The sequence below is a fragment of the Entelurus aequoreus genome, linkage group LG28 (genome assembly GCF_033978785.1).
Source record: "Entelurus aequoreus isolate RoL-2023_Sb linkage group LG28, RoL_Eaeq_v1.1, whole genome shotgun sequence".
Taxonomy (NCBI): Eukaryota; Metazoa; Chordata; class Actinopteri; order Syngnathiformes; family Syngnathidae; genus Entelurus; species Entelurus aequoreus.
In genome coordinates this window covers 396,751-417,711 of record NC_084758.1, presented here as the reverse complement: position 1 = coordinate 417,711, position 20,961 = coordinate 396,751, and the positions used below count along the sequence as shown (strand labels likewise).

General features: G+C 45.3%; 1 protein-coding gene across 6 annotated transcripts in view; it reads left to right on the top strand.

Moving 5' to 3' along the window:
• The window catches only part of LOC133644871 (ankyrin repeat domain-containing protein 50-like), a 98,436-nt gene that overhangs the window by 1,367 nt on the left and 76,108 nt on the right, over positions 1 to 20,961 (top strand). For 2 of the 6 annotated variants that reach the window (XM_062039618.1, XM_062039622.1), the window contains exon 2: positions 8,603 to 9,461. In XM_062039618.1, coding sequence (XP_061895602.1) covers positions 8,974 to 9,461 — 488 coding nt within the window. In that variant the 5' untranslated portion in view covers positions 8,603 to 8,973. Of the gene's footprint in view, positions 1 to 8,221; positions 8,265 to 8,416; positions 8,437 to 8,475; positions 8,523 to 8,602; positions 9,462 to 20,961 lie in introns of those variants that run through there. The other 4 variants (XM_062039623.1, XM_062039621.1, XM_062039619.1 and 1 more) reach the window with 4 other exon arrangements.

Sequence of the window (20,961 nt, the reverse complement as noted above, 5' to 3'; positions counted from 1 at the left end):
TTGAAGAAGATGAATACATTATATTGTCTACATCACATTTGAAGAAGATGAATACATTATATTGTCTACATCACATTTGAAGAAGATGGATACATTATATTGTCTGCATCACATTTGAAGAAGATGGATACATTATATTGTCTACATCACATTTGAAGAAGATGGATACATTATATTGTCTGCATCACATTTGAAGAAGATGGATACATTATATTGTCTGCATCACATTTGAAGAAGATGAATACATTATATTGTCTACATCACATTTGAAGAAGATGAATACATTATATTGTCTACATCACATTTGAAGAAGATGGATACATTATATTGTCTGCATCACATTTGAAGAAGATGGATACATTATATTGTCTGCATCACATTTGAAGAAGATGGATACATTATATTGTCTGCATCACATTTGAAGAAGATGGATACATTATATTGTCTGCATCACATTTGAAGAAGATGAATACATTATATTGTCTACATCACATTTGAAGAAGATGAATACATTATATTGTCTACATCACATTTGAAGAAGATGGATACATTATATTGTCTACATCACATTTGAAGAAGATGGATACATTATATTGTCTGCATCACATTTGAAGAAGATGAATACATTATATTGTCTACATCACATTTGAAGAAGATGAATACATTATATTGTCTACATCACATTTGAAGAAGATGGATACATTATATTGTCTGCATCACATTTGAAGAAGATGGATACATTATATTGTCTGCATCACATTTGAAGAAGATGGATACATTATATTGTCTACATCACATTTGAAGAAGATGAATACATTATATTGTCTGCATCACATTTGAGGAAGATGGATACATTATATTGTCTACATCACATTTGAAGAAGATGAATACATTATATTGTCTACATCACATTTGAAGAAGATGAATACATTATATTGTCTGCATCACATTTGAAGAAGATGGATACATTATATTGTCTACATCACATTTGAAGAAGATGAATACATTATATTGTCTGCATCACATTTGAAGAAGATGAATACATTATATTGTCTACATCACATTTGAAGAAGATGAATACATTATATTGTCTACATCACATTTGAAGAAGATGAATACATTATATTGTCTACATCACATTTGAAGAAGATGAATACATTATATTGTCTACATCACATTTGAAGAAGATGAATACATTATATTGTCTGCATCACATTTGAAGAAGATGGATACATTATATTGTCTACATCACATTTGAAGAAGATGAATACATTATATTGTCTACATCACATTTGAAGAAGATGAATACATTATATTGTCTGCATCACATTTGAAGAAGATGGATACATTATATTGTCTACATCACTTTTGAAGAAGATTAATACATTATATTGTCTGCATCACATTTGAAGAAGATGGATACATTATATTGTCTACATCACATTTGAAGAAGATGGATACATTATATTGTCTACATCACATTTGAGGAAGATGAATACATTATATTGTCTACATCACATTTGAAGAAGATGAATACATTATATTGTCTGCATCACATTTGAAGAAGATGGATACATTATATTGTCTACATCACATTTGAAGAAGATGAATACATTATATTGTCTACATCACTTTTGAAGAAGATGGATACATTATATTGTCTACATCACATTTGAAGAAGATGAATACATTATATTGTCTGCATCACATTTGAAGAAGATGGATACATTATATTGTCTACATCACATTTGAAGAAGATGAATACATTATATTGTCTACATCACATTTGAAGAAGATGAATACATTATATTGTCTACATCACATTTGAAGAAGATGAATACATTATATTGTCTACATCACATTTGAAGAAGATGGATACATTATATTGTCTACATCACATTTGAGGAAGATGAATACATTATATTGTCTGCATCACATTTGAAGAAGATGGATACATTATATTGTCTACATCACATTTGAAGAAGATGAATACATTATATTGTCTGCATCACATTTGAGGAAGATGAATACATTATATTGTCTGCATCACATTTGAAGAAGATGAATACATTATATTGTCTGCATCACATTTGAAGAAGATGAATACATTATATTGTCTGCATCACATTTGAAGAAGATGAATACATTATATTGTCTACATCACATTTGAAGAAGATGAATACATTATATTGTCTACATCACATTTGAGGAAGATGAATACATTATATTGTCTGCATCACATTTGAGGAAGATGGATACCGTATTTTTCGGACTATAAGTCGCTCCGGAGTATAAGTCGCACCGGCCGAAAATGCATAATAAAGAAGGAAAAATACATATATAAGTCGCACTGGAGTATACCGTATTTTTCGGACTATAAGTCGCAGTTTTTTTCCTAGTTTGGCCGGGGGTGCGACTTATACTCAGGAGCGACTTATGTGTGAAATGATGAACACATTAGCGTAAAATATCAAATAATATCATTGACGTAAGAGACTAGACGTATAAGATTTGACGGGATTTAGCGATTAGGAGTGACAGATTGTTTGGTAAACATATAGCATGTTCTATATGTTATAGTTATTTGAATGACTCTTACCATAATATGTTACGTTAACATAGCAGTTGGTTATTTATGCCTCATATAACGTACACTTATTCAGCCTGTTGTTCACTATTCTTCATTTATTTTAAATTGCCTTTCTAATGTCTATTCTTGCTGTTGGATTTTATCAAATACATTTACCCAAAAAATGTGACTTATACTCCAGTGCGACTTATATATGTTTTTTTCCTTCTTTATTATGCATTTTCGGCCGGTGCGACTTATACTCCGGAGCGACTTATACTCCGAAAAATACGGTAAGTCGCATTTTTTGGGGAAATGTATTAGATAAAAGCCAACACCAATAATAGACATTTGAAAGGCATCCATCCATTTTCTACCGCTTATTCCCTTCGGGGTCGCGGGGGGCGCTGGAGCCTATCTCAGCTGCAATCGGGCGGAAGGCGGGGTACAAATGAAGAATAGTGAACAACAGGCTGAATAAGTGTACGTTATATGAGGCATAAATAACCAACTGCTATGTTAACCTCACATATTATGGTAAGAGTCATTCTCTCAATGAGATCAATAATATTATTTGATATTTTACGCTAATGTGTTAATCATTTCATACATAAGTCGCTCCTGAGTATAAGTCGCACCGCCGGCCAAACTATGAAAAAAACTGCAACTTATGGTCCGAAAAATACGGTACATTGTTTTGTCTGCATCACTTTTTCCACCGAGGGCCACAGACTGACAAATAAAAAAGGATGCCGGGGCCGTTTTTGTCATTTTCACCTTTGAAACCCGTACAATATATAGATCCTTTTCAAAGAACTAGAAAATACTATTTCAGTAGAATTTGTGTGTGAATGCTGAAGAGCCACCGTTGAATTGAAATGCTAACAGTTAGCAAGCGGCCATGTCACAAAACATATGCGCAAAATAATCTTAAAAAAAACAGTACGATGCTAACATTGGCATGCTTACCAAAATATATGACGCTGAGGTGTAAACTTGCTAAATTAGCTAAAAAAATGTTAGCATGCTAAAGTTAGCAAGTTCTTTACAAGATGAATTGGTCTGTAGAATCATTCAAACACAAATCAGAAAATACAATCATTACAAAACAATGATCATTGAAATTAGAACCAAGATAAAATACTTTCAGTCGTCATAAGCACATTTAAATAATAAGTCTTTCCAGCCTGGATTTCAACATTACCATCGTAGAGGCCTGTCTCAAGTCTTCCAGAAGACTATTCCACATTTTTAGGAGCTTAAAAGCGAAATGCAGCCTCACCATGTCAAGTAGCAAAATATAATACTCAGAGGTGCGTACCTGGAAAATGCTAGCCTGCTAACGTTAGCATGTATCAAGTACCGAAATGTGACCGAGGTGTCAACCTACAAAATTATTTTTAAAAAGGTAGCGTACAAATGCTAACAGGTTTCATCCGCTAAGTAACAAAATATTTGACGCTGAGGTGTATACATGCACAATTAGCCAAAATGCTAGCATGGTGACATTAGAATGCTAAGGAAAAATTAGCCACAGGCCGCTAATGTTAGCGCTTTGGACACCCCTGGTCAAAGTTGTCACTTCAGGCTGTAAAAAACTTCTTGTTTGATGAAGATGTTGTGGAGATAAGGAAGCAAAATTCAAGCCAAACAACGACAGAATGGAGAAGTTAGTTGTTGTTATTATTATTATTATTATTATTATAATCACAAATACTTTATTAATCCCCGAGGGGGAATGAAAATGCTCAGCACAATCCCATCCAAGAGCAGACAAACATTACAGGGAGACAGAACAGGATCAAACATTACAGGGAGACAGAACAGGATCAAACATTACAGGGGCACAGAACAGGATCAAACATTACAGGGAGACAGAACAGGATCAAACATTACAGGGGGACAGAACAGGATCAAACATTACAGGGGCACAGAACAGGATCAAACATTACAGGGAGACAGAACAGGATCAAACATTACAGAGGGACAGAACAGGATCAAACATTACAGAGGGACAGAACAGGATCAAACATTACAGGGAGACAGAACAGGATCAAACATTACAGAGGGACAGAACAGGATCAAACATTACAGGGAGACAGAACAGGATCAAACATTACAGGGGCACAGAACAGGATCAAACATTACAGGGAGACAGAACAGGATCAAACATTACAGGGGGACAGAACAGGATCAAACATTACAGGGGCACAGAACAGGATCAAACATTACAGGGAGACAGAACAGGATCAAACATTACAGAGGGACAGAACAGGATCAAACATTACAGAGGGACAGAACAGGATCAAACATTACAGGGAGACAGAACAGGATCAAACATTACAGAGGGACAGAACAGGATCAAACATTACAGGGAGACAGAACAGGATCACTGATGGGTCTGCCAACTTCCGGCGCCCCTTACAAAAAAGGCGAGATACAGGTAGACAATGGGGGGGGGGGGGTGAGAAAAAATCAAATTGGTGTAAGCCTGGGCCCCTGGAGAGGGGGTCCAGACTGAGGCCAAGGGAAAAAAGAAGTCATAGCCATAGCACACATATTCTTACATGTGTGTAATGGGTGTAAGCCTGGGCCCCTGGAGAGGGGGTCCAGACTGAGGCCAAGGGAAAAAAAGAAGTCATAGCCATAGCACACATATTCTTACATGTGTGTAATGGGTGTAAGCCTGGGCCCCTGGAGAGGGGGTCCAGACTGAGGCCAAGGGAAAAAAGAAGTCATAGCCATAGCACACATATTCTTACATGTGTGTAATGGGTGTAAGCCTGGGCCCCTGGAGAGGGGGTCCAGACTGAGGCCAAGGGGAAAAAAGAAGTCATAGCCATAGCACACATATTCTTACATGTGTGTAATGGGTGTAAGCCTGGGCCCCTGGAGAGGGGGTCCAGACTGAGGCCAAGGGAAAAAAGAAGTCATAGCCATAGCACACATATTCTTACATGTGTGTAATGGGTGTAAGCCTGGGCCCCTGGAGAGGGGGTCCAGACTGAGGCCAAGGGGAAAAAAGAAGTCATAGCCATAGCACACATATTCTTACATGTGTGTAATGGGTGTAAGCCTGGGCCCCTGGAGAGGGGGTCCAGACTGAGGCCAAGGAGAAAAAAGAAGTCATAGCCATAGCACACATCCCTCTTACATGTGTGTAATGGGTGTAAGCCTGGGCCCCTGGAGAGGGGGTCCAGACTGAGGCCAAGGGAAAAAAGAAGTCATAGCCATAGCACACATATTCTTACATGTGTGTAATGGGTGTAAGCCTGGGCCCCTGGAGAGGGGGTCCAGACTGAGGCCAAGGGAAAAAAGAAGTCATAGCCATAGCACACATCCCTCTTACATGTGTGTAATGGGTGTAAGCCTGGGCCCCTGGAGAGGGGGTCCAGACTGAGGCCAAGGAGAAAAAAGAAGTCATAGCCATAGCACACATCCCTCTTACATGTGTGTAAGATGAAAACATCCAACGTCAAAGGACATTAAAGACATTAAAAGCGCAGAGCTGATAAAAAGGAAAGTTCCACAAGGTCTTTGCCATTCCGGTCTAATTACCATAAATTACTACTTTTTTGCTACACTTTGAACCTTGCGGCTTATAAAACGGTGCGGCTAATTTATGGATTTTTTTAGCTAGCGGCCATAGTGCAAAAAAACCCCCAAAACAAGTAAATACACAGAAAAAGTGTGTTATTGTTCGTGCCATAGCGCCATCTTTTGGACGAGTTCGATCATTGTATGTGCTGCAGTGCCCTTCTGTTTTGAGCTCTGGACCAGAAGTACAATTGCTGTTCTGTCTTGTAGTCGTCCATAGCGTTACTGCTAGTATAGATTCTTCATTCATCACTACAAGCAACGTTTGTAAGTGTTACAATCTCCATCCATCCATTTTCTACCGCTTGTCCCTTTCGAGGTTGCGGGGGGTGCTAGAGCCCAAGTTTTACAATATATCTAAAACAATTCTTACTTACTAAAGTGTCCCATGTGTGACGTCTGTAGGAGAATTTTCATGCATATTTGTACGTGCTATCTTAATGTAATTAAGCTAGTGTCATTAGCATTAGCTAATATGCTAACACATTTACAAGTGTCCGTGTTACTATTATTACCTCACAATGGCATTCTTTTGGTATAGTTTCAGTTTTTTAAGTTCACCGTGGAGTTATTGAATCTGTTTAGCTGATTGGAGCGCTAGCTTGTGAAGCTATGGGGTCCATGACCATGACTTCTGTTTTGTTTGATCAGCCGTTTTACTGCTGTGTTACAAACAATTAAGGTATGTAAACATCAATTTACAAAATATATCTGTGTAAATAACTCATTTCACAACGTATATATCTGCGACTTATAGTTGGGTGTGGCTAATATATGGACAAATATTTTTTTATTCTACTATTTAGTGGGTGCGACTTATATATCGGTGAACTCGATAGTCTGGAAAATACGGTACTCGTGTAAAAAGGTTTATTCCAGCCGGCGGTTCGCAAGATCAGTTTGCTTAATATAAAAACAAGCAGCATTATTTGAATGAGAAAACTGCTGTTCTAAATGTGTCCACTTGATGTCGCAATAGCATTTCAAGTGTAACCCACGTCACACATGACAGTATTTAAAGATGGCGTGTCAGCTGACTGTAAGCACCGTCTGGATCGCTCCTGTTGTGGCTGGCGGCAGACAGGTGCAGTATCGACGAACAATACCTTCTTTCATTGTAAATCATCCACTAAACGGATAAAATAACAAAACGTTAAGATGCAAAGACTTAAGTCAACTTGACCGTCATCTTTTTAGTTAGAGTTCCATGCAGCGCTTGCAATTGGTTGAATGAATACATACGATGCGCACCCTGAACTCCTATGTAAAAATGTATGTTTCTACATTTGTTGTGTTTATTTTATGCTTCAACATTGGTCAAGTTTGTAGTTATTTTACCCTGAATTTGGCTACAGTCTCATTTTGATAATTGTTTTGTTTATATTATAATTGTAATATAGGAATGATGATAAATGAATGTGTTGTGGCAGTTGCGGATGTCACCAATGCGGCGCTTTGAGGAAACACTCGGTTGATTTTCCTAACGATTTTGAATGCTAAAGAAGAAGTGCTTAACGTTTAATGGCTTTCTAAATCCACTGAGACAAAGTATAAGTTCATTGTGTTCTGCAAACTGCGCCATTTTCCCCCCTCAGAATATTCAACTAACGAGGTGTTTTGCCAAGAGGATGAGTTGTGATATGTACATATTTACAATGTGCTTCTTCCATTTTAGACAAAGATCACAGTCTGAAGTTGTCTTTATTTTCAAGTTATCATGCCGTGAGTTCACCACTTTTGGTTCTAGAGTATTTAATGTTGATGTAAGGTCACAACACAGGAAGTAGATTTCCCGAGGGGGCGTGGCTAAAGGCGAGAGTTGCCAACGTTTTTTGACTTCTTTGCATGCATGTTAGCATTTCTGTGGTGCATGTAAGTGTGAAAAAGCCAACTAAAAGAGGTTGGTGGATGAGAATAAATGTAAAGGTAAAATATAGGTGAGAAATGTTCCTCTCTTTCCCCCTCAAAGGTGCTGACACGCCTGTGTTTGTTGGATGAGAATAAATGTAAAGGTAAAATATAGGTGAGAAATGTTCCTCTCTTTCCCCCTCAAAGGTGCTGACACGCCTGCGTTTGTTGGATGAGAATAAATGTAAAGGTAAACTATAGGTTAGAAATGTTCCTCTCTTTCCCCCTCAAAGGTGCTGACACGCCTGCGTTTGTTGGATGAGAATAAATGTAAAGGTAAACTATAGGTTAGAAATGTTCCTCTCTTTCCCCCTCAAAGGTGCTGACACGCCTGCGTTTGTTGGATGAGAATAAATGTAAAGGTCAAATATAGGTTAGAAATGTTCCTCTCTTTCCCCCTCAAAGGTGCTGACACGCCTGCGTTTGTTGGATGAGAATAAATGTAAAGGTAAACTATAGGTTAGAAATGTTCCTCTCTTTCCCCCTCAAAGGTGCTGACACGCCTGCGTTTGTTGTGCTGTTTCCCAGGAATGTTGGACGGGAGAAAAGGAGACGAGTGTCCGTAATGGAGGCCGCGGCGGCCCCATCCTTTACCGTACATCTGTGGAACCACGCCCGCCTCCGCCATGGCTAACTGCGTCCCGCCAGCCAGTGGACGCGCCGAGTGCCATGCCCCGCCAGCGCCATGCTAAGGCGGCGCGGGAGTAACCACCAGGAGCGCTCGCTTCGCGCCGAGGGAAAACGCTGGAAGAAGTTGGTGGAAAATCTCTGAGTTCATCGTCGACGGCGGTTTGTTGTTTGGACCTAGATACTTGACTTTTTGCCCAGCGACTTCCTGAGAGCTGAGTGGTGATGACACCAGGAAGTGAGGATGTGAGAGGCAGGAAGATGGACGCCGTATGAAGACAAGGAGGAAGCAGCACAGCACAATGGCCCAAAGCAGTCTGCTGCAGGGGAAACGCTTTTATTGCCGGGAATGGGTCTTCCACAAGATCCAGCATTGCCTCCAGGAGAAGAGCGACGACCTGGGCGGGGCGACCGGCACGCCCGCTAAGCAGCCGGCGCCCGTGAAAGGCGGCAACTCCTGGGGGGTGTTGCTGGTCGGCGGTCCCGGCAGCGGGAAAACGGCACTGTGCACGGAGCTGCTGTGGCCCACGTCCGCCCAGGGAACCCAGCGGGGCCTGCACCAGCGCGGCCTGGCCTTCCACTTCTGCCGGGCGGACGACTCGGACACCACGTGCGTCGCCGGCTTCGTCCGCCGCCTGGTGGCGCAGATCTGCCGCGGCGGGCTGGTGCCGGGCTACGAGGAGAAGGTGCGCGACCCGGCCGTGCAGGGAGCCCTGCAGCCCGGCGAGTGCGAGAGGAACCCCACCGAGGCCTTCAAGAGGTAAGGCGGCACACAATACAGTCAGGTGGCCCGGGGCATCTACCACATATGCCACACTAACACTTTCTTTCACATATATACCTTATGAAATGACTTACTTACACACAAATCATTTATTTACATCCCTTCATTGTCTGTAACAAGGCAGTAAAACGGCAAATCAAACAAAACATAAGTCATGGTCATGGAGCCACTAGCTGCTCAAGCTAGCTCTCCAATCAGCTAAACAGACTCAATAACTCCACGCTGACGTTTTGCTGAACTTACTGAGGAGTTTGTGAAAGTCAAACAACACAAAAAGAATGCTGTTGTAAGTTAATAATACTAACACAGACACTCGTAAACGTGTTAGCATAGTAGCTAAGGCAAAAGACGCTAGCTTCATTACTTTACGACAGCACGTAGAAATATGCATGAAGACACAGATCTAGTATGTAAGAATTGTTTGTTATGTTGTAAAACTTACAAACGTTGCTTGGAGTGATGAATGAAGAATCCATACGAGTAGAAACGCTATGGGCGGCGAGAAGACTGAACGGCTTTCCAATTTAAAAGCACTAATTGGAAGGACACTGCAGCAGCTGCAGTGAGCAAACTGGTCCAAAAGATGGCACCATAGCACAAACAATAAAACACATTCTCAAAAGGTATCAATTAGCCACACTGTTTTATAGGCCGCAAGGTTCAAAAAGTAGCAGCTTATTGTCTGGAATGTATGCTATGTTACTGATCATCTGGCTCAAAGACCAGGTTTTTCAATCATATATATCAATAATTATCCAGCTGGAGCGACAAAAGAGGCTTCTATGGTGATAGTTTCCAGCAATATGGCCCAGCCCAAGTCCTTCCACAGGGTGAAGGAGCCACTTCAAGTTAGTAATCCTCGTCTCTGTGCCGCAAAGAAACTACATTTATTAGGAGTGAAGACAGGAAGCCATGCTAACCGCTAAGCTAGCATGGATGTACATAAACAAGAGCGTAAGTGCTTAGTAGCTTTGACAGGAGTGCAGAGTCACCAACTATGTACAGGAAGTCATAATGAAAGTCTAGAGTAATCATTTATTTTTAATAAGTAATCATTTACACTACCGCATTATTATTATTATTGTTAAGAAAGTGATTAGCATGTTTTTAGGAGGTAATTAGCAGTGTCTTACTGAGGTCTTCATGACAAATTAGCCATAACTGGTTCATGTCACGGTGACAAAATGGCTTTTGCCTCCAAATATCAAATGGGAAGCAGACCCTCCCCCACCCCCACCCCTGACCCTTCCCTCCCCCACCCCTCTTTTCTTTCACTCCTGCTCCACACATTTCATGTCTGCCATTCTGCTGTGGACTACTGTCCTGGTCCAGACCTGTGGACTACTGTCCTGGTCCAGACCTGTGGACTACTGTCCTGGTCCAGACCTGTGGACTACTGTCCTGGTCCAGACCTGTGGACTACTGTCCTGGTCCAGACCTGTGGACTACTGTCCTGGTCCAGACCTGTGGACTACTGTCCTGGTCCAGACCTGTGGATTGTCCCAGCCCGTAGTCTCCAAAAGGATCCGTGCATGAGTTTATGTGTAGGACTTGTCAACGCAGCGTAGGCAAAGACGGTGTGTGTGTGTGTGTGTGTGTGTGTGTGTGTGTGTGTGTGTGTGTGTGTGTGTGTGTGTGTGTGTGTGTGTGTGTGTGTGTGTGTGTGTGTGTGTTTGTTTTCTTGTCTGGCCATCTGCTGACGTTTGTTGCACCAACTCAACACACACACACACACACACACACACACACACACACACACCCGGGGCGGTGAAGTAGGTCAGTAAGGTAAATGATTTTTCAAAGCCTCACCAGAGTCAACAGGCCTCTCTCTCTCTCTGACTGTGGCCTGACACCATCTTTCCCAGAGAAGAGCGTGTCATGGCTGACTTCACTTTGACCCCCGCCCCTACAGAAAAAGCAGGTTATTAAAGGGACAAAAATAGTCTGAACCCAACAAGGAGGAGTTCCTGGCCGCATGCAGACTTTGATTGATTGATTGAGACTTTTATTAGTAGATTGCACAGTGAAGTACATATTCCGTACAATTGACCACTAAATGGTAACACCCCAATAAGTTTTTACACTTGTTTGTTCAAAAAGATAAACGTATGACGGGGGGGGGAGGGGAGCTAGCATTTACAAGTTAGCATTCACAAGCCTGATGGCCTGTGGGTAGAAACTGTTTGTCAGTCTCGTAGTCCTGGATTTCAGGCTCCTGTATGGTCTGCCTGATGGTAGGAGGCTGGAGAGACGGTGTACTGTCCTTGATGATGTTGTGTGCTCTCCTGGTGGCCCTGGTAGACTACATGTCCTGTAGTGAGGAGAAGAGACTGTGTACTGTCCTTTATGATGTTGTGTGCTCTCCTGGTGGCCCTGGTAGACTACATGTCCTGTAGTGAGGCTGAAGAGACGCTGTACTGTCCTTTATGATGTTGTGTGCTCTCCTGGTGGCCCTGGTAGACTACATGTCCTGTAGTGAGGCTGAAGAGACGCTGTACTGTCCTTTATGATGTTGTGTGCTCTCCTGGTGGCCCTGGTAGACTACATGTCCTGTAGTGAGGAGAAGAGACTGTGTACTGTCCTGTATGATGTTGTGTGCTCTCCTGGTGGCCCTGGTAGACTACATGTCCTGTAGTGAGGAGAAGAGACGGTGTACTGTCCTGTATGATGTTGTGTGCTCTCCTGGTGGCCCTGGTAGACTACATGTCCTGTAGTGAGGAGAAGAGACTGTGTACTGTCCTGTATGATGTTGTGTGCTCTCCTGGTGGCCCTGGTAGACTACATGTCCTGTAGTGAGGACAAGAGACTGTGTACTGTCCTTGATGATGTTGTGTGCTCTCCTGGTGGCCCTGGTAGACTACATGTCCTGTAGTGAGGAGAAGAGACTGTGTACTGTCCTTTATGATGTTGTGTGCTCTCCTGGTGGCCCTGGTAGACTACATGTCCTGTAGTGAGGCTGAAGAGACGCTGTACTGTCCTTTATGATGTTGTGTGCTCTCCTGGTGGCCCTGGTAGACTACATGTCCTGTAGTGAGGCTGAAGAGACGCTGTACTGTCCTTTATGATGTTGTGTGCTCTCCTGGTGGCCCTGGTAGACTACATGTCCTGTAGTGAGGAGAAGAAACTGTGTACTGTCCTGTATGATGTTGTGTGCTCTCCTGGTGGCCCTGGTAGACTACATGTCCTGTAGTGAGGAGAAGAAACTGTGTACTGTCCTGTATGATGTTGTGTGCTCTCCTGGTGGCCCTGGTAGACTACATGTCCTGTAGTGAGGAGAAGAGACTGTGTACTGTCCTGTATGATGTTGTGTGCTCTCCTGGTGGCCCTGGTAGACTACATGTCCTGTAGTGAGGAGAAGAGACTGTGTACTGTCCTTTATGATGTTGTGTGCTCTCCTGGTGGCCCTGGTAGACTACATGTCCTGTAGTGAGGCTGAAGAGACGCTGTACTGTCCTTTATGATGTTGTGTGCTCTCCTGGTGGCCCTGGTAGACTACATGTCCTGTAGTGAGGAGAAGAGACTGTGTACTGTCCTGTATGATGTTGTGTGCTCTCCTGGTGGCCCTGGTAGACTACATGTCCTGTAGTGAGGAGAAGAGACGGTGTACTGTCCTGTATGATGTTGTGTGCTCTCCTGGTGGCCCTGGTAGACTACATGTCCTGTAGTGAGGAGAAGAGACTGTGTACTGTCCTGTATGATGTTGTGTGCTCTCCTGGTGGCCCTGGTAGACTACATGTCCTGTAGTGAGGAGAAGAGACTGTGTACTGTCCTGTATGATGTTGTGTGCTCTCCTGGTGGCCCTGGTAGACTACATGTCCTGTAGTGAGGACAAGAGACTGTGTACTGTCCTTGATGATGTTGTGTGCTCTCCTGGTGGCCCTGGTAGACTACATGTCCTGTAGTGAGGAGAAGAGACTGTGTACTGTCCTTTATGATGTTGTGTGCTCTCCTGGTGGCCCTGGTAGACTACATGTCCTGTAGTGAGGCTGAAGAGACGCTGTACTGTCCTTTATGATGTTGTGTGCTCTCCTGGTGGCCCTGGTAGACTACATGTCCTGTAGTGAGGCTGAAGAGACGCTGTACTGTCCTTTATGATGTTGTGTGCTCTCCTGGTGGCCCTGGTAGACTACATGTCCTGTAGTGAGGAGAAGAAACTGTGTACTGTCCTGTATGATGTTGTGTGCTCTCCTGGTGGCCCTGGTAGACTACATGTCCTGTAGTGAGGAGAAGAAACTGTGTACTGTCCTGTATGATGTTGTGTGCTCTCCTGGTGGCCCTGGTAGACTACATGTCCTGTAGTGAGGAGAAGAGACGGTGTACTGTCCTTTATGATGTTGTGTGCTCTCCTGGTGGCCCTGGTAGACTACATGTCCTGTAGTGAGGAGAAGAGACTGTGTACTGTCCTTTATGATGTTGTGTGCTCTCCTGGTGGCCCTGGTAGACTACATGTCCTGTAGTGAGGAGAAGAGACGGTGTACTGTCCTTTATGATGTTGTGTGCTCTCCTGGTGGCCCTGGTAGACTACATGTCCTGTAGTGAGGACAAGAGACTGTGTACTGTCCTGTATGATGTTGTGTGCTCTCCTGGTGGCCCTGGTAGACTACATGTCCTGTAGTGAGGACAAGAGACTGTGTACTGTCCTGTATGATGTTGTGTGCTCTCCTGGTGGCCCTGGTAGACTACATGTCCTGTAGTGAGGAGAAGAGACTGTGTACTGTCCTGTATGATGTTGTGTGCTCTCCTGGTGGCCCTGGTAGACTACATGTCCTGTAGTGAGGAAAAGAGACTGTGTACTGTCCTGTATGATGTTGTGTGCTCTCCTGGTGGCCCTGGTAGACTACATGTCCTGTAGTGAGGACAAGAGACTGTGTACTGTCCTGTATGATGTTGTGTGCTCTCCTGGTGGCCCTGGTAGACTACATGTCCTGTAGTGAGGAGAAGAGACTGTGTACTGTCCTGTATGATGTTGTGTGCTCTCCTGGTGGCCCTGGTAGACTACATGTCCTGTAGTGAGGAGAAGAGACGGTGTACTGTCCTGTATGATGTTGTGTGCTCTCCTGGTGGCCCTGGTAGACTACATGTCCTGTAGTGAGGAGAAGAGACTGTGTACTGTCCTTGATGATGTTGTGTGCTCTCCTGGTGGCCCTGGTAGACTACATGTCCTGTAGTGAGGAGAAGAGACTGTGTACTGTCCTTTATGATGTTGTGTGCTCTCCTGGTGGCCCTGGTAGACTACATGTCCTGTAGTGAGGAGAAGAGACGGTGTACTGTCCTGTATGATGTTGTGTGCTCTCCTGGTGGCCCTGGTAGACTACATGTCCTGTAGTGAGGAGAAGAGACTGTGTACTGTCCTGTATGATGTTGTGTGCTCTCCTGGTGGCCCTGGTAGACTACATGTCCTGTAGTGAGGAGAAGAGACTGTGTACTGTCCTTTATGATGTTGTGTGCTCTCCTGGTGGCCCTGGTAGACTACATGTCCTGTAGTGAGGAGAAGAGACTGTGTACTGTCCTGTATGATGTTGTGTGCTCTCCTGGTGGCCCTGGTAGACTACATGTCCTGTAGTGAGGAGAAGAGACTGTGTACTGTCCTGTATGATGTTGTGTGCTCTCCTGGTGGCCCTGGTAGACTACATGTCCTGTAGTGAGGAGAAGAGACTGTGTACTGTCCTTGATGATGTTGTGTGCTCTCCTGGTGGCCCTGGTAGACTACATGTCCTGTAGTGAGGAGAAGAGACTGTGTACTGTCCTGTATGATGTTGTGTGCTCTCCTGGTGGCCCTGGTAGACTACATGTCCTGTAGTGAGGAGAAGAGACGGTGTACTGTCCTGTATGATGTTGTGTGCTCTCCTGGTGGCCCTGGTAGACTACATGTCCTGTAGTGAGGAGAAGAGACTGTGTACTGTCCTTGATGATGTTGTGTGCTCTCCTGGTGGCCCTGGTAGACTACATGTCCTGTAGTGAGGAGAAGAGACGGTGTACTGTCCTTTATGATGTTGTGTGCTCTCCTGGTGGCCCTGGTAGACTACATGTCCTGTAGTGAGGAGAAGAGACGGTGTACTGTCCTTTATGATGTTGTGTGCTCTCCTGGTGGCCCTGGTAGACTACATGTCCTGTAGTGAGGAGAAGAGACGGTGTACTGTCCTGTATGATGTTGTGTGCTCTCCTGGTGGCCCTGGTAGACTACATGTCCTGTAGTGAGGAGAAGAGACGGTGTACTGTCCTGTATGATGTTGTGTGCTCTCCTGGTGGCCCTGGTAGACTACATGTCCTGTAGTGAGGAGAAGAGACGGTGTACTGTCCTGTATGATGTTGTGTGCTCTCCTGGTGGCCCTGGTAGACTACATGTCCTGTAGTGAGGAGAAGAGACGGTGTACTGTCCTTTATGATGTTGTGTGCTCTCCTGGTGGCCCTGGTAGACTACATGTCCTGTAGTGAGGAGAAGAGACGGTGTACTGTCCTTTATGATGTTGTGTGCTCTCCTGGTGGCCCTGGTAGACTACATGTCCTGTAGTGAGGACAAGAGACTGTGTACTGTCCTGTATGATGTTGTGTGCTCTCCTGGTGGCCCTGGTAGACTACATGTCCTGTAGTGAGGACAAGAGACTGTGTACTGTCCTGTATGATGTTGTGTGCTCTCCTGGTGGCCCTGGTAGACTACATGTCCTGTAGTGAGGAGAAGAGACTGTGTACTGTCCTGTATGATGTTGTGTGCTCTCCTGGTGGCCCTGGTAGACTACATGTCCTGTAGTGAGGAAAAGAGACTGTGTACTGTCCTGTATGATGTTGTGTGCTCTCCTGGTGGCCCTGGTAGACTACATGTCCTGTAGTGAGGACAAGAGACTGTGTACTGTCCTGTATGATGTTGTGTGCTCTCCTGGTGGCCCTGGTAGACTACATGTCCTGTAGTGAGGAGAAGAGACTGTGTACTGTCCTGTATGATGTTGTGTGCTCTCCTGGTGGCCCTGGTAGACTACATGTCCTGTAGTGAGGAGAAGAGACGGTGTACTGTCCTGTATGATGTTGTGTGCTCTCCTGGTGGCCCTGGTAGACTACATGTCCTGTAGTGAGGAGAAGAGACTGTGTACTGTCCTTGATGATGTTGTGTGCTCTCCTGGTGGCCCTGGTAGACTACATGTCCTGTAGTGAGGAGAAGAGACTGTGTACTGTCCTTTATGATGTTGTGTGCTCTCCTGGTGGCCCTGGTAGACTACATGTCCTGTAGTGAGGAGAAGAGACGGTGTACTGTCCTGTATGATGTTGTGTGCTCTCCTGGTGGCCCTGGTAGACTACATGTCCTGTAGTGAGGAGAAGAGACTGTGTACTGTCCTGTATGATGTTGTGTGCTCTCCTGGTGGCCCTGGTAGACTACATGTCCTGTAGTGAGGAGAAGAGACTGTGTACTGTCCTTTATGATGTTGTGTGCTCTCCTGGTGGCCCTGGTAGACTACATGTCCTGTAGTGAGGAGAAGAGACTGTGTACTGTCCTGTATGATGTTGTGTGCTCTCCTGGTGGCCCTGGTAGACTACATGTCCTGTAGTGAGGAGAAGAGACTGTGTACTGTCCTGTATGATGTTGTGTGCTCTCCTGGTGGCCCTGGTAGACTACATGTCCTGTAGTGAGGAGAAGAGACTGTGTACTGTCCTTGATGATGTTGTGTGCTCTCCTGGTGGCCCTGGTAGACTACATGTCCTGTAGTGAGGAGAAGAGACTGTGTACTGTCCTGTATGATGTTGTGTGCTCTCCTGGTGGCCCTGGTAGACTACATGTCCTGTAGTGAGGAGAAGAGACTGTGTACTGTCCTTGATGATGTTGTGTGCTCTCCTGGTGGCCCTGGTAGACTACATGTCCTGTAGTGAGGAGAAGAGACGGTGTACTGTCCTTTATGATGTTGTGTGCTCTCCTGGTGGCCCTGGTAGACTACATGTCCTGTAGTGAGGAGAAGAGACGGTGTACTGTCCTTTATGATGTTGTGTGCTCTCCTGGTGGCCCTGGTAGACTACATGTCCTGTAGTGAGGAGAAGAGACGGTGTACTGTCCTGTATGATGTTGTGTGCTCTCCTGGTGGCCCTGGTAGACTACATGTCCTGTAGTGAGGAGAAGAGACGGTGTACTGTCCTGTATGATGTTGTGTGCTCTCCTGGTGGCCCTGGTAGACTACATGTCCTGTAGTGAGGAGAAGAGACGGTGTACTGTCCTGTATGATGTTGTGTGCTCTCCTGGTGGCCCTGGTAGACTACATGTCCTGTAGTGAGGAGAAGAGACGGTGTACTGTCCTTTATGATGTTGTGTGCTCTCCTGGTGGCCCTGGTAGACTACATGTCCTGTAGTGAGGAGAAGAGACTGTGTACTGTCCTTTATGATGTTGTGTGCTCTCCTGGTGGCCCTGGTAGAGTACATGTCCTGTAGTGAGGAGAAGAAACTGTGTACTGTCCTGTATGATGTTGTGTGCTCTCCTGGTGGCCCTGGTAGACTACATGTCCTGTAGTGAGGAGAAGAGACGGTGTACTGTCCTTGATGATGTTGTGTGCTCTCCTGGTGGCCCTGGTAGACTACATGTCCTGTAGTGAGGAGAAGAGACTGTGTACTGTCCTTGATGATGTTGTGTGCTCTCCTGGTGGCCCTGGTAGACTACATGTCCTGTAGTGAGGAGAAGAGACGGTGTACTGTCCTTTATGATGTTGTGTGCTCTCCTGGTGGCCCTGGTAGACTACATGTCCTGTAGTGAGGAGAAGAGACTGTGTACTGTCCTGTATGATGTTGTGTGCTCTCCTGGTGGCCCTGGTAGACTACATGTCCTGTAGTGAGGAGAAGAGACGGTGTACTGTCCTTTATGATGTTGTGTGCTCTCCTGGTGGCCCTGGTAGACTACATGTCCTGTAGTGAGGAGAAGAGACTGTGTACTGTCCTTGATGATGTTGTGTGCTCTCCTGGTGGCCCTGGTAGACTACATGTCCTGTAGTGAGGCTGAAGAGACGCTGTACTGTCCTTTATGATGTTGTGTGCTCTCCTGGTGGCCCTGGTAGACTACATGTCCTGTAGTGAGGAGAAGAGACTGTGTACTGTCCTTTATGATGTTGTGTGCTCTCCTGGTGGCCCTGGTAGACTACATGTCCTGTAGTGAGGAGAAGAGACGGTGTACTGTCCTTTATGATGTTGTGTGCTCTCCTGGTGGCCCTGGTAGACTACATGTCCTGTAGTGAGGAGAAGAGACTGTGTACTGTCCTTGATGATGTTGTGTGCTCTCCTGGTGGCCCTGGTAGACTACATGTCCTGTAGTGAGGAGAAGAGACGGTGTACTGTCCTTTATGATGTTGTGTGCTCTCCTGGTGGCCCTGGTAGACTACATGTCCTGTAGTGAGGAGAAGAGACTGTGTACTGTCCTTTATGATGTTGTGTGCTCTCCTGGTGGCCCTGGTAGACTACATGTCCTGTAGTGAGGAGAAGAGACGGTGTACTGTCCTGTATGATGTTGTGTGCTCTCCTGGTGGCCCTGGTAGACTACATGTCCTGTAGTGAGGAGAAGAGACGGTGTACTGTCCTTTATGATGTTGTGTGCTCTCCTGGTGGCCCTGGTAGACTACATGTCCTGTAGTGAGGAGAAGAGACGGTGTACTGTCCTTTATGATGTTGTGTGCTCTCCTGGTGGCCCTGGTAGACTACATGTCCTGTAGTGAGGAGAAGAGACTGTGTACTGTCCTTGATGATGTTGTGTGCTCTCCTGGTGGCCCTGGTAGACTACATGTCCTGTAGTGAGGCTGAAGAGACGCTGTACTGTCCTTTATGATGTTGTGTGCTCTCCTGGTGGCCCTGGTAGACTACATGTCCTGTAGTGAGGAGAAGAGACTGTGTACTGTCCTGTATGATGTTGTGTGCTCTCCTGGTGGCCCTGGTAGACTACATGTCCTGTAGTGAGGAGAAGAGACGGTGTACTGTCCTGTATGATGTTGTGTGCTCTCCTGGTGGCCCTGGTAGACTACATGTCCTGTAGTGAGGAGAAGAGACTGTGTACTGTCCTGTATGATGTTGTGTGCTCTCCTGGTGGCCCTGGTAGACTACATGTCCTGTAGTGAGGAGAAGAGACTGTGTACTGTCCTGTATGATGTTGTGTGCTCTCCTGGTGGCCCTGGTAGACTACATGTCCTGTAGTGAGGACAAGAGACTGTGTACTGTCCTTGATGATGTTGTGTGCTCTCCTGGTGGCCCTGGTAGACTACATGTCCTGTAGTGAGGAGAAGAGACTGTGTACTGTCCTTTATGATGTTGTGTGCTCTCCTGGTGGCCCTGGTAGACTACATGTCCTGTAGTGAGGAGAAGAGACGGTGTACTGTCCTTTATGATGTTGTGTGCTCTCCTGGTGGCCCTGGTAGACTACATGTCCTGTAGTGAGGAGAAGAGACTGTGTACTGTCCTTTATGATGTTGTGTGCTCTCCTGGTGGCCCTGGTAGACTACATGTCCTGTAGTGAGGAGAAGAGACGGTGTACTGTCCTTTATGATGTTGTGTGCTCTCCTGGTGGCCCTGGTAGACTACATGTCCTGTAGTGAGGACAAGAGACTGTGTACTGTCCTGTATGATGTTGTGTGCTCTCCTGGTGGCCCTGGTAGACTACATGTCCTGTAGTGAGGACAAGAGACTGTGTACTGTCCTGTATGATGTTGTGTGCTCTCCTGGTGGCCCTGGTAGACTACATGTCCTGTAGTGAGGAGAAGAGACTGTGTACTGTCCTGTATGATGTTGTGTGCTCTCCTGGTGGCCCTGGTAGACTACATGTCCTGTAGTGAGGAAAAGAGACTGTGTACTGTCCTGTATGATGTTGTGTGCTCTCCTGGTGGCCCTGGTAGACTACATGTCCTGTAGTGAGGACAAGAGACTGTGTACTGTCCTGTATGATGTTGTGTGCTCTCCTGGTGGCCCTGGTAGACTACATGTCCTGTAGTGAGGAGAAGAGACTGTGTACTGTCCTGTATGATGTTGTGTGCTCTCCTGGTGGCCCTGGTAGACTACATGTCCTGTAGTGAGGAGAAGAGACGGTGTACTGTCCTGTATGATGTTGTGTGCTCTCCTGGTGGCCCTGGTAGACTACATGTCCTGTAGTGAGGAGAAGAGACTGTGTACTGTCCTTGATGATGTTGTGTGCTCTCCTGGTGGCCCTGGTAGACTACATGTCCTGTAGTGAGGAGAAGAGACGGTGTACTGTCCTTTATGATGTTGTGTGCTCTCCTGGTGGCCCTGGTAGACTACATGTCCTGTAGTGAGGAGAAGAGACTGTGTACTGTCCTTTATGATGTTGTGTGCTCTCCTGGTGGCCCTGGTAGACTACATGTCCTGTAGTGAGGACAAGAGACTGTGTACTGTCCTGTATGATGTTGTGTGCTCTCCTGGTGGCCCTGGTAGACTACATGTCCTGTAGTGAGGACAAGAGACTGTGTACTGTCCTGTATGATGTTGTGTGCTCTCCTGGTGGCCCTGGTAGAC